This window comes from Atractosteus spatula, chromosome 14, assembly GCF_055471065.1.
Source record: "Atractosteus spatula isolate fAtrSpa1 chromosome 14, fAtrSpa1.hap1, whole genome shotgun sequence".
Lineage (NCBI taxonomy): Eukaryota > Metazoa > Chordata > Actinopteri > Semionotiformes > Lepisosteidae > Atractosteus > Atractosteus spatula.
The window spans coordinates 6,701,447-6,715,562 of NC_142719.1; the positions used below are offsets into that span (position 1 = coordinate 6,701,447).

Below are 14,116 nucleotides of genomic sequence, written 5' to 3' on the forward strand. Positions count from 1 at the left end.
TCTGAATCTCCACTTGCTTGCAATGACAAAGAGAGCCTGTCACAATCATGGAGCAACCCCAGATGTACACTGCATCCTTAAAAGTTTCTTTGTGTGGCATAACCAGACAGATAAATCATTTTTTTCCATTATTAATAGAAGCTATATTCCAAACTCTTCCTCTTAAATGTACTGCCCTATGCCTTATTATATATTTCTTATGTCACACAATTGTGAAATATGGATTTATTATCATTGCAATACAGTTCTAAACAGCTACTCTGATTAGATAAATAAGAACTCAAACCTGTTACATTTACTTGGATTTTGTAACAACTTAGTTCAATTTCTAAAAACAATAAGCACAATCTTGGGACACAATATAACTGCAGCCTTGTTTAGAGTAACTGTCTCCATGTCTATATGTTAATCACCCTAGAAGGAAAGCTAAAATAGATATCTGGTTTCTTTAGCTACTATTTACATTCCTTTTCAAATTAAATGTCAGATATAATCCACTTTATTCATACTTATTTGACGGGCATTTGTTTTTTGTCTGGTGGTGAAAATAAGGACCACTATAACAATCAGAAGAGATCATGAATCTGGAGCAGTTCTGTGGAGACACTGGGGTCACATCACTCAGACAGACAATACTGTTGTACTGAATGAATGGGCTTCATACAGGCTGCTCTGATCCACCCAGCTGTACAGTGGTTAACCTGCAAGGAACTAGTGTCCTAAACATGGCTGTCCATCAGCCTGCTTGACAATACAGGAACTGGCATGAGTGCCAGCTCTATGAACTATTTACACCATGAAGGACTTCATCTACAGTATATAAAAAACACGTCGACTTTTAAAAGGGACAAAACGAAATAGGAAGAGTTGTCAAGAACGATGTAGTAGCTTAAGACAGGTCAGACCCTAGAACCTCCACATCTGCTGGTATTTGTCATCAGCTGACCTCTCAGTTACATAATTAAACACGTCATTAAACTATTCATTCATGTGAATTCATATTTAATTGTTTTCAGTGCTGAAACATGTATCAGGTTTCCCCTGAACTACTGCATTTAATAAGTAATTCCCGCTTTCAAAAGAGCAACTTGTGAGTTAGTTCAGGTGTATAATTAAGTTCTTTTACAGTATGTAACTGAGAGCTTGAATGGAATAAAACCAGCAAGCGCATGTGCTGTCTAGGCCTGGAACTGAGGAAGCTTAGCTTACCGACACAGTACAGTCCTGGTAAGCAGGGCTTCCCAATTCTGGTCCTGGAAACCCATAGACCTGCTGGTTTTTGTTCCACCTAAGCACTTAAATACTGTATAAATAATAAATAATTAACAAATAATTTATATTTATGATTAATAATTATAAATAATCAGACCCTTAATAGAACTAATAAGAAGTTTAATATGAACCCTTTGCTTTCCTATTCATGCAGGAGGTTGTTTTAGTAAATGAATCCTCAAATGCTTGGCTGTCAAGCAAACCAACAGGCCTGCGAGTCCCGAAGACCAGGACTGGGATCTCCTGCTACTAACAACAGTACAGAGTTGTACACTTGAATAACTACATGCAAGTAGAGCTTTTCAGACTTCTTGCTAACTCAATTTAAAAAAAGGTAAGACGTGAAAGCCTATAGTGAGCGCACTTCTGCTTCACCAGACCACGTATTTCTCTGTTGAAGTTGATCAACGCCTATTTTTTTCCATCGCACTCTCCAAGATAATCAGTTATTTACCGTTCTGACTCCATTTGTTCAGTATCATTCAGGTGCACATTTTCACCTCTTCAAAGAAATGAGACAAATGCTATTAAAGCACAACAGCACCACTACGAAACACACTCTTTCAGATATGGTATTGTTTTCAATGCACTCACAAAACGTTATACTTATTTACAGTATCTTTTTATACTCCATATTAATACTAATTGCATGTATAGCAAGCCAATGAGGCAGCATCTTTCAATGACATCATGTTCACTATAGCTTCTGTGGCACTCATTTGTAGAACTGCTACTGTTCCTATCTGATTTGACTGACAATCTGTAATGATCATTTATCTTCACTTGCAGTTTGAAATGAAGTAAGACAACCTCTTCAAATAGCAGTGACCCTACGTCAGGGATGTCCAGTCCTGCTCTTGGTCCAGCGTAGCTCTTAAAAAGCTAAACCAGCTGGTCACTTGCTTCAGGTTAACAGCTTCTCCCAGCTCTTCAGATACTGCTGCTTCAAAGAGACCTTGCAGATTAACCAGATATCCAAGACCAGGAATGGACACCCTTGTGGCCTAAACTCTCTCAGTCACCTGCACCTTCAGATTTTTAGTTCTTTTTTTGTAAGTGTGACAAAACACCTGGTGTTGTTTAATACTGTCCTTGCAGTACTCTTGATGCATTGTGGAGTCGGGCCTAAGAATCAGCATAGCTTTGTCAGGTGTTTCACTAAAATAGTAGCAGACATGTGCAGAGAAGCTGCTGAACTTTCTAATCTTGCCAGATTTGCATACTGTTCCTTTACTTTGCTGAACACTGGTTAATATGTCCTCAAGCATTCTGTGCAAGCTCACTACAGTGATGCTAAGCATGGGCTTTGCATTTTTTCTAACATAATGTTTTGTCTTGTAATGCCTTAATTACCCTACTCTTCACTGCCCCAGATAAGGCTTTTTTCTGCAAGATAATTTCACTGCACATCAAAAAATCTGTAAATGCTGCCGTGTCAGAAGGACATGGAGTTTTGCTTAACACTCGTTTTTTACATACTCCCAGATAAAACTCTGTTTTATATATACTTTTTCTCCTTTCCCAGTATCCATATGAACAAATTGCCTCCCGTGTGGTGTTTGCTTGGCAGACAAAGGAAAAGAAGGATTCTAAATGACAGGACTGTTTCTTAGTAATGACATGAAAGCTGTTTTGATTGTTTGCCCATCGCTAAGTCTCATTCCTCTTTCTCCTTTATCTGGGCTCGGACTCTGTTCCTCATGTAGAATGCAGTTAGGGCACTGCAGCAGGCTGTGAACACAAAGAGGGCGCTGAAATCGTGGGTGGAGTCCCCGTGCAGGCGCTCGTACAGAGTCCGGCGCGTGACGTAGTCTATCTTCACCGCCTCGATCTGCGCCAGCGTGCACAGTACCAAGAAGACGTGGAAGATCTGGTGGCCCTGGCCAATGAAGTCACACTTCCCCGGGAACCACTTCTCGGGGTGCGGGTAGGCGAAGAAGTAGGCACTTACGAGGAAAAACAGCACCTGGTACTGGTGATAGGCGACGGCCTGGTCTGTGCACTCCTGGGAAGAGCAGGCCCAGATGCGGTGCAGCACCGGGCTGATGTCCAGGCAGTAGGCCAGACCGGAGGGCACGACCTGGAAGAGCTTGTGGACGACCTTGGGCAGACGGCAGCTCATGTACTTCCCATAACAGCACCCGGCACAGGACAACCAGGCCAGGAAGGCTGCCAAGGGCAGGAAGAAGTGGCGGACGGAGGCGTGCCACTCCTTCTCGATGACGTAGTAGAAGTGCACCAAGGCGCTGCCATACTGGTAGACGGCCACCCCCACGTAGTCCAGGAAGAAGAAGGTGTAGTGGGAGAGCTCGGACCTGGCGGACAGCAGGTGGGCCAGGGCGCTGCACGACAGGTAGGTGAAAGAGGAGAGGAGGATGATGAAGAGGGGCTGGGCGTGGGGGTCCCTCAGGAAGTCCACCGTCTCGGCCAGCTGCTGGAATTTCACCAGGATGACCAGAGCAGCCACCAGGTGGGTCCAGACGTTGACGGCCTCGTTGTGGCGCTGGAACAAGGTCAGGCAGTAGTAACGCCAGCTCTGGTGCAGCGGCCGGTAGCCGGTCCGGATATGAGGCTCTCGGAAGACCCAGGGCACGTCGACGTCCTGGACGGTGCAGGGCAGAGTCGGGAAGGCGGACTCCAGAAGCCTCGGGATCTGCCGGATCTGCTGCACGTTGATGAACAGCCGGCTGATCTGCTCCATGACGACGGTCGCCATGGAAGCGAGAGAGCTGTACTGTAAGTACCTCCTGGGGTCTGAAGAAAGAAATTATGCAGACTGAGACGTGAGATTAATAAATGAAGCAGGGGAGGTGGTTTTATTCCATCAGTTCACGGCCAACCATCATTGGCATTGCTTAGATCGGCAAATGAGTGATTGATTATTAAACATCAGTTTCAGTGTAACAAAGTTTAAACGGCCTGAATCCCACACTACATCAATGCTTCCAAAGGTCTCTTTTCTGTTACCCAGCTTTGTTAATGTAACAAGAAATTAAAAATTGTGTTATATTCTGGCATTCTGTGCATACCACATCAACATACCACACGTGTGCATAGCAACCACATCATGCATACCACATCATGTGCATACCACATCAACAATTTTACTACATGTACAATATTATGCTTTCTCTAACAATACTGGTGGCATCACACATTTGTATTTAATTGCAACCAAAAGGTCAGGTAGATCAGCAAAGCGCTAATTATTACCCCAATAATGACGTGTATGAAGAATGTACTGTTATAGATTATAACTGGATTTTCTACCGTCTCCGAAGGATATTTTTAATGATATTGTAGCCCTATGAAATTTAGGAAATTTATTTGTGCAGCCAAAAGGCAGACGAAACTACGACCCAAGACCCAAAACCAATATATTACAGTACTTCCAAAAATTTTTTTAAAGGGTTTATTATCTGTTAGAAATGGAAAAACTGCATTTCAGTGATGGGTGAGAAACGAACAATACAGATTGACACCTAGCCTTAGTGTCAAGAGCCAGATAAGGAGCGTCAGACTGGCGGAAAGCGTTTAATAATGGATTTCTAACGCGTAGGACAGCGGATCACGTGGTCCTCGAATAAATTCCAGCCTTTTCTCTCCTTCACCTTCCAATTCTGTCGCATTACAATAAATAAACTCGGCAAATGACCAACCTGGTGCTTTTTACTGAATGATATGCTCCGGTATACTAAATTCTAATTGCAAAGACCCTAAAGATCTATTGGAAATTTTACACATATACCAACTGTAAATGATCATTTTTTGTATTAGAAGAGGCTTATCTGTACCGGCAAGCAGGAGGCCGGTCTATAGAATGCACTGTGTGCAGTAGCATCCCAATGCACGCCTTTGCTTAAAGCAGGTTTTGAAAAATTGCACACAACTAGAAAGCATTTGATACGTTACCTCTTAAAAAAAAGCAGGACCTAGAGAAAATGCAAATGATTCCGTCAGTAATGTAACTGTCCTCTGGCAGTAATCTCCGCAATTCCCAATAAAAAAAAAATCCTATTCCTGTGCTGGGGAAGCCGCCGCTCGCCCAGTACCGCTTGCTAAGCAAGGGAGAGGCTGGTCCGCAAACTCCCAGCGCCGGACAGGCAGGCAGCTCCACCAATCAAAGTTCGGTCCCGGGCGAGCTCGCTCTCGCATCCCAACCAATGAGGCGCAGCTCAGCAGGTCTCTCTTGGCACGAGCCAGCCCGGGTCGGGCAATGTGAGCGAAAAGAGCTCCGGGTTGCGTTCGGAAAATGTGCAAATGCCCATCCCACACCAGCGATCGTATCGGATTGGGTCATGCTATTCAAAGAGGTCTGTGGGAGTGTGGCCGTTCTGTTGCGTAACATAACATCAGGCAAGCCTAAGAATCTGAATTTCAAATTCCGGGCAAAAGATACAATACGTAAACTGTGCACTTGCTGTTCTAACAATAACAATAATAATAATAATAATTCATTACACTTATATAGCACTTTTCTGGACACACAGAGGGTCAGTACACTCAGCACACATCAGTGGGGAGGAGAACAGAGTGATGAAGCCAATTCATAGATGAGGATTACTGTATTAGGAGGCCAGCATTGGTAAAGTCCAGGGGGAAATTTGGCCAGGACATCAGCGTAACGCCACTACTCTTCAACAAACGCCGTGGTATTTTTAATGACCATGATGAGTTAGGACTTCAGTTTTATGTCTCATCCAAAAGATGGCACCTTTATACAGTATAGTGTCCCCAATACTATACAGGACCCACACAGATCACTGAGTGAGCCCTCCCTACTGGTCTCACTAACACCTCTTCCAGCAGCAACCTTTGCTTTCTCAGGAGGTCTCCCATCCAGGCTCACACATGCTTAACTTCAGAAGGTTGTCAGTTGTGAGTTGCAGGGTGATATAACTACTGGCTACATAATAATAATGCAATTTCAGTTAAACTTAATAACACTCAATGCCTCTGTTGGTATAAAATAGCCTGGTACTCGGTGGACGTTATTACAAATAACTTCACAGTTGATTTGAAAGCACACACTTTAAAAGTACTACCTGGACTGGGGCTTTTCCTGTTCCCTTCATTCCCTAATGTCACAGAAATCACATCAGCTGCACCACACCACTGATACAGATTAGCTAGGAGCTGAGGCGGTCTCTGTGGAGCTCCCTCTCAGTGGATGGCATGGTTACTAAAACTGTATCAAAGGGTCTCACACTGGTCCTGGGGGGCCAGCGAGTCTAGTTTTTCAGGCCTTTTTATAACAGCCACACCTGAGGAGCAGTTAAACCTTTCTACTTACACCTGAGATGTACCCTGCTAAAATCCTACAGACAGGAATCCAAACAGGACATGGATTTGGACACCCCTGATTTAAACACAGCACACAGCCAGTCCTGGGTACTCCCTACCTCCTCTCCTCCTTCATTGACCTAATTGGGCTTTTCGTTAACTTAATCAAATCAATTTAACAAGGGTCTCCAGCTGCTGATGATTTTGAAACCTACAAAACCTGGTCTGTCCCTCAAGGACTGTAGCTGTGCACCTATTATAAATCTTCCCTGGAAAACAACTCGTTAAAGACAGACTTGTGGAATTCTAATGGGGATGTGAGCCGGCTTTTGAGCCCGGCTTTTTCACTTCTGAAAAATCTAGGTAAAAATACATTTGCATTTGTACTGCTTTGGGCACAGGCTCTTGAGTCTCTCCCCGCCATTGAAACACCCCAGCATTCCAGTCCTCTCTCAGCGCGTGGGAGCGGCTGGGATAATATGGCTTTGTGAGCACAATGTGATCGATACCCATGAAAGAACTTCATTGTTTATTCAAAACCAGCAAAGGCGTGCTGAAATATTCACCGGCCCGCTCAAGAACCTGTTCGGGTTTCTCGTGCATGGTACACGTGCGTTTAAAAACGATATCCAGCACCTCAAAAGGAGAGCTGCTTTAACGAGAGACTCCGGCACCATCCTTTTGCAGAGTGCTAAGGACAGCGAGCGTAGTCCATGGAAACGGGCTAATACTCCTCCAGTCAAGCACACTAGGTCACATGGCCACTCGCATTCTTCATACCAGAAACTCACCCCCAGAGCTGTAGCTATGGAGCAGTTAGGATGGCATTTACAGAAGCTAAAACAGTGCTTTTAAGCACTGCAAGGTCCCAGCCATTGTGGGCTGCATCAGATTATTGTTCTGTTAAGAATGGTTTCAGTGTTAATTCCTTACACTTATACAGCACGTTTCTGGAGACTGCACCCAAAGGGTTTTACAGGCAATGATGACCCGCCCCACCACAACCACCAACATGTAGGCCCCAGCTGGATGATGTGACAGAGACTTGCCTGCCTGTTTTAGCACAACAAAACTCCAATTGATATTTAAAGATTGAAGAAACAGATGAAGAACAAATGGTCATGTGCAAATGTAGATCTAGTGCAAGACATACTCGGAAAGCAGACCAGTACTTTCAGGCCAAATGGCTTCCTAATCTCTGCAGCCCCTGCTGGTGGAAAACAATGAGCATCTCCCTGTTCCACTTCCCAGTTAGAACAGTTAAATTGTACAACGCACTCACAAAATGCTATCATATAAAAAAAATAGGCAAGCAAATTTAACCTCAGCTTTAGGCTTACATTATATTACATCATAATAATGAAATGCATAATCTAAATAAAACTACATTTAACAAACTGAGCCTAAACTTCTAAACCTACAGGTCTCAAAAGTGGATGATCTAATCTTATGAAAGAAGTATTTCCCGAATTATCCGTTTTTCAACTTTCTCCACTAGATGGCGGTACAGCACTAGCTTGCGTTATTAATTGGAAAACTACATTTCTTAAAACCCGTGTGTTAAATTTTATTTTCCTCAAAGAATAACTATCGTGTTCCCTTAGACACCAGTCATTCCCTTTTGCCCGTTCATGCTAACCATCTTCAGAACAGCAAGGCTGGGACAAGCCGTAGGTGCCCGTTCATGTAGCAACTACTCAAGAAAGGAAAAGCAGCAGATCTAAAGCAGAAGGAATATGCACTTGGAAGAACATTAACAGGGTGACATTGTGGTCTGCATTGGTGCCTGCCAGCACTGAGGCCCTGGGTTCAGTTCCTGGGGTGCTGTCTATGTGGAGTTTGTATGTTCCTGCATTTGTGCAAGTTTCCTCTGGGTGCTTCGGTTTCCTTCCACAGCCCAAAGGCATGCTGGTAAGTTAAATGGCTTCTGGGTAAAGCTGGGTAGCCCTAGTGTGAGTGCGTTTGTCTGTGTGTGTGCCCTGCAATGGACTGGCATCCCGTTCCGGGTGCATCCTGCCTTGTGCCCCTCTTTGCCAGGATACGCTCCGACTCCCCCTTGGCCCTGTATCGGAGAAAGTGGTTACAAGACGGACAGATAGAAGAACATAAACATCCGTTTTGAAATGAAGGCAGAAGCAGGACTAAACGAACAAACTGTGTGCAACTTTATTAAGCTTAAGGAACAGCAGTTCTGACTTACACAGATACAGATTTCCAGCTTGCGCTATGCAACAATGTTAAAGATCCAAGTGTAATAGAGACATGCTTTCTTCTAGGTAAAAACACTGCTTATTTCAGAGATCCAAAGCCGCAATTGGACAACCTACAAATAGAAAACTGATGCAACAAGGAATAACTACAGCAAAAACCACTGCAATTACACTTATGTGGGGGTGGGCAGAAAAATGGAACAATATTCCAGGTTTTCCCTTAATCCTTAAGTTAACAAGGTAGACAGTGAACAAAACCGTCCGGAAAAAAAAAAAAAAAAGATACTGGCCATGAAGAAAAAAAAATCTTTGGATAAGTAAAAAAACCCTATATTCCCCAAATTTTAAAGTTCAGTTCTCGCCGCCTTCTTTGGTTTCCTTATTCTTTCGAACTTCTTCGATTTTCTTATCCTACAATAAAGACAAGCAAGTTAGTTTTCAGCATTAACCAAATACATCGTCTGCACAACAGCTGGTTGCAAGAATACTTCATTCTGGTCTCTGAAATGGGTTTCAACGCTCTTATACTATACAATTTAAAAGCCTCATCTTCGAGAAAACTGGATATCAGGATCCCCAAATATATGCTGTTCTGGACTTAATATATCAATCGTGCATTTTCAAATGATAATGGTGCTAAATCCAATTCCTAAGCATTATTTAAAAGATTTACCGTATACATTTTAATACAAGGAAGAAAAGCCCTCAAATTTTAAAAATTTGGTCAAAGCACCTTTAAAAACTATAGTGAAAGGGTGGCTCTTGCAGGAAGTTGTAAGAATGTCCAGTTGCAATGGATGTGGGCACTGTTCTGCCACCACGAAACTACACAAAAGGCTCCAGCAGCCATCCTGCGGAGCCAGGTCTTTGGCAGGGTGAAGTGACCTAAATTAGCAGTCGACTACCTAATGCAATACATCCTCAAAGCGGCCAGGAGCCTCGACCTCCCAGTGTCTTCTACACGAGACAGAAGATCTACTCTGTATGGTATATAGAGGGAAGTCAATGCCCTTGTGCTGCCTGGCCAACACACACGTCCACAGGACGGGAGCAGTGTGCTGAAGCAGACCGCTTCATGTACATTCCAGCTCTTAAATGTATAGCAAGACAAAGGCTGGAGGACCCTTTCAAATGAAAGAACTGGACTTTTCACCCACTTCAATTACACCAGTTCTGAGGCACGCAGGCTGAAAAGCCCTGCAGATACTTACCACACTACCGCTAACACCTCTTTCTCTCACAGTCACCGCCCAGAGAGAGCGCACAGAAGCGACAGGGGAGCACAAACACAGGAAGTGGAGGCCTTCCAATCTCGCGTTCTGCTCGCGTTTACCTTTTCTTTGAACTTTTCGCTTTTGGCAGCCAGCAACGCGGTGCGATTCTCTTTGTTGGCCTCCATCTTCTGGTTCAGCTTCTCCTCAGCCATTTTGCTGAAGTTGTTGTTCTCCTCCATCGCTTTCTGCAGGACTTCCTTCTCGTGCTCTCGCTTCTCGGCTAGGTGCTTCAGAACCTCTGCTTCGTGGGACTGCGAGGGGGTGGGGGGGTTGGGGGGGGGAGAGAAACAGCGAGTCAGAAGATAAACTGCTTTGTGGAGGTGTAGAACCGTTTGGATTTAGCTTGTGCTTCATCCCCGACATCAGGGCAACAGCCATTCCTCGGCTTCCAGACACTCGCTTGTCTCCGCTTCAACCCGGCACAGCCTGCGGCTCCAACACCACACACGTGTGCCAATGGTATTCACGCTTGATCGCTCGTACACGCAGCAAAACTGCACAGCAACCGGTCACAGCTTGCAGAGGGGGCTGGGCAACAATCTTCCATCAAGAACCCTCGCCAGCCCCAGCCCCCGGCCCCCAGCGCTCGAGGGGGTTACCTTGCGCCTCTCTTCCGCGGCCTCCAGCTTCCTCTGGATCTCCTCCAGCGAAACATCCTTCTTCTTGGGGGGCGAGAGGTGGAAATCAGCCTTGGGCTCCGGGGCCGAAGGGCTCAGGATGACTTCGAAGGCCTGGCCAGAGGCACGCTTGTCCAGCTCCTTGACCTGAATATCTGCTGCAAGAGCGAGATACCGACTGCCCAGTTCAGTACCCAGGCCGTGGGGTTTTTATACAAACGAACCAGAAATATCATTCAGACGAGGACATTACAGAAGGAAATGGGGCGTTCCGGATTCTGAAACCTAGCCTGAGATTCGAGTATTTCCAGATTTATTTCTGCAGGTTAGAGGACACTGGACTAGAGAAAATAAATTTATCGAGCTTGAGAAAAAAACACTCACCTCCAGAGGAAGCCATTTCACTGCAGGCTGAAGTCTGGTAGACCCTGGAAAGAAAGGCACAAAACTAAAATCCAGCCATTTAGACATTCCAAAATAGCACAACACCCAGAAATGCAGTTTGTTAGAGCTGCTAGCTAGACTTGTTTCAACCCTTCGGTGTGGAACTTAGTATCACAATTGATGTATAAATTAAGCTCTTTGTTCCAGGCCAGGACCACTGAAGCACAAAGAGCTAAATAGCTTAAATGCTGACAGAAAAACCTGCACTATATAGGAATAAGGTTTTAAAGAGGCATCCCAATCAATCCTGAAGCGGCACCTGTGACGAACCACTGTCGAGAGCTCAGGTGAGGGGTCAGCACGGTCAGGAGAGCAGCTGCTTTTTTCCCCACCTGCGCTGCGCCCCCCTGTGGGCTGACGCTGCGAGTACAGGATCAACGAGACGTGCGCTCGCTAATTACAGCAGAGAAATCAGGAGTGAGAATGAGCTAGATTGTTGGACTCCAATTCAAGGGGGAAAACAGGCTCCCAGCTAACGAGTGCAACGGCGACGCCACTTGAAACATCTCAGAATTAAACGAGGCACCGCCCTAGCCCTAAATACACAGCTCCCTCAGTGCCGTGCGTACGAATTGCCGATTGATTTAACAACTTCAGGCAAGAAATGATTTTTTTTTAAAAAAAGATATTTCCTTCTAACTCATCCCTATCTGAATTACTATGAACCGATCTCTACGTTCCCAAACGTCTTGCAGACGGATTTACATCACCCTTGAGTGGAGCTTTTTAAATCACGAAACCACGCACTGCACGGATCTAAACCAATTGTGTCAACAGGCGAAATCCTGTTGCCGACGATTAGTAATTATTAAGCTACAGCAGCCGCCCGTAGGACTAGGCATCGCTCTGGGGCTCAAAGCCTCTTGGCGTTTTGTTAATATTTGCATGTCATCATCCACTCTTGCATGCATGCATGCATGCACGGAGACCCACGAAAGATATTCTCCCCCAATTTGGCGTCTATTTGCATAAACCAGTAGAAATCCGTCAAGCGAGGATGGATTCACAGCGGGGGGTGGGTGTGAGTCTACCGACGCCCGGGCGCGGCTGGTGACAGCGAAGGTGACAACCGAGAGCCATGGGCTGGTGGTCAGCGAGCATCTTCACCGGGTCCAGCTGTAGCTCTCCCGTTACAGAACCCGCTGCCAGCTGGCAACAAACCCGGTTTCTCCGCGAGAACGGCTCTTTAATACACAGGGAGCCGCTGTCACGAGGAGGGAGGAAAGCGAACAAAGAGACGGGCGCGTGCCTCCCCCCCCCCCAAGACCCTTCAGAGAGGCAAAGGGGCCAAGTTTACCCCCAACAAAAATCTACTAAAGATGTTAAAATCCGAATATTACAGCGGGATTCGGAGTGTTAGAGCGCTAAGCACCTGAAACGGGCGCACCACAACTATTAAAACGCCGTCTTTGTTTTTGTTTTGTTTTTTTTTAATCTGTCCGCCTATTTATTTAATTTTTTTGTTGTTACGCTCGACCCCAGTCGTTCGCAATTTCCCACACCCCGCACAATTAAACTCCCGGAGAACAAAACGCCTCCGTCCAGACAATGGACAGCCCAGCCGAACCCAGGCTATTCTCTCTCTCTCTCCTTAGGGAGAAAAAATATATATATATATAAGATGTGGGCTGATAGACAACCCTGCAACCCCATTATTCAGATCATCTCGCAACCTCAGAAAAAACCAGACGTGGCGATCGAAAAGGCGAGATGCCCAACCTAATTAAAGAATCCTGCACATGACAGGTTAGTTAGGACGAAATGCACAGCTCTCCGCTACAGACCGCCGCCGCCCAGGACTGTGGTAATATTGACAACGCCTGGAGCAGCTAAACCGGACTAGTTTTGGTCTTTTTTTTTAACAAAAAGCCCCCTTTCCCCCCCTCAGCACGCTTAAAGCACAGAACAAAGAAACAGGACTGGGGGGCTCGACCCAGCCTCTGGAAATTTCTAGGCTCCGACACTTCAGCCCCGCTCCGCCGACGAGCCGGGCACCCGCCTTTTTTTTTTTTCCTCCTCAAGACAAAAGGTACAGCATCTGGTAACGCAGCGACGATGCCATGGCGAGACACATATTATTGCCGCCCAGGGATTAAAACGGTCCAACTCAACCCGCCCTTAACGCGAGGAGCCCAATGCAAAAACCCGAGAAAACCCCGCAGTAAACATTCGCGCTACAGGTACGACCCTCTTACCGAAAAGAGCACAATACACTCGATGCTGCAGAACCACTCACCTTTTCAACAGGCGAGCTATTTTTTTTATTATTATTATTATCCAGGAATTTTTGCCCTACCCCGCGTAAAACATATTTTGCAAATGAATATACGATAGGGAAAAAACCTCGCTGTCTCAACCCTTCACGGCATCGATAACACCCAACCCACCTTTATTGCAACACGGCTGACAGATTCCCCACACCGCCGGCGTTATCGCGCCCAATTCTTTCTCTGCCTGAAACTGGCTGTTCGCGCAAAAAAGGACCAAAGTCCCGACGTCATCTGCCAGCCTTGAACGCCATTGGCCGCCCGGGCAAAACAGCAGCTCCCCGCCCCGCTCGCCTCGAACGCTGGTCTTTGTAGTTCTTTTAGGTAAACATACAAAACAAAACCACGAGGCGATGATAGCTCCAGGTGGAGGTGTTGCTTAGGACAGGTGTCTTCGAGTGCCTTATAGAATACTGCAGCGGAAAGCCGTCTAAGAGACGCAAAGAAGTACCTGTCGCTTTTAAACACTCCGCCTCTTTTCTCGAACAAAAGATACAATGAAATCTAATCTCATCAAAATTATTTCTCATACAGTATACTCTTTCATTGGTGCCATAGAAACGTATTTTATTCTTGGGTTAGTGAGCTGGGAAATTATATCTCCAGTTTGCTAGCTAACTGTCCTAGGCTGCTGATGAAACTGAAAGCTAAAAGCAGGCTGCCTAGTCCTTGAGTTTTGAATGTGTTTTTATACGTCCCCTGGATTGCACGCTGTGACATGAGTGTAATTCTCTACCTATGTTTCCACT

At 45.5% G+C, this 14,116-nt stretch overlaps 2 protein-coding genes across 2 annotated transcripts; both read right to left on the minus strand.

Annotated features, from left to right (window-relative positions):
• Positions 1 to 1,590: 1,590 nt before the first annotated feature.
• On the minus strand, positions 1,591 to 5,243 carry paqr7b (progestin and adipoQ receptor family member VII, b). The gene is made up of 2 exons (XM_088932323.1): positions 5,185 to 5,243; positions 1,591 to 4,026 (listed from the first exon to the last, which is right to left on the minus strand). Exon 2 carries the CDS (start codon positions 3,986 to 3,988, stop codon positions 2,930 to 2,932), a length of 1,059 nt encoding a protein of 352 aa, XP_088788449.1. The 5' UTR covers positions 3,989 to 4,026; positions 5,185 to 5,243; the 3' UTR covers positions 1,591 to 2,929.
• Positions 5,244 to 8,697: 3,454 nt separating this feature from the next.
• Positions 8,698 to 13,569, minus strand: stmn1b (stathmin 1b). The gene is made up of 5 exons (XM_088933262.1): positions 13,488 to 13,569; positions 11,041 to 11,084; positions 10,639 to 10,814; positions 10,099 to 10,290; positions 8,698 to 9,176 (listed from the first exon to the last, which is right to left on the minus strand). Exons 2-5 carry the CDS (start codon positions 11,054 to 11,056, stop codon positions 9,117 to 9,119), a joined length of 444 nt encoding a protein of 147 aa, XP_088789388.1. The 5' UTR covers positions 11,057 to 11,084; positions 13,488 to 13,569; the 3' UTR covers positions 8,698 to 9,116.
• Between the last annotated feature and the right edge of the window lie 547 nt (positions 13,570 to 14,116).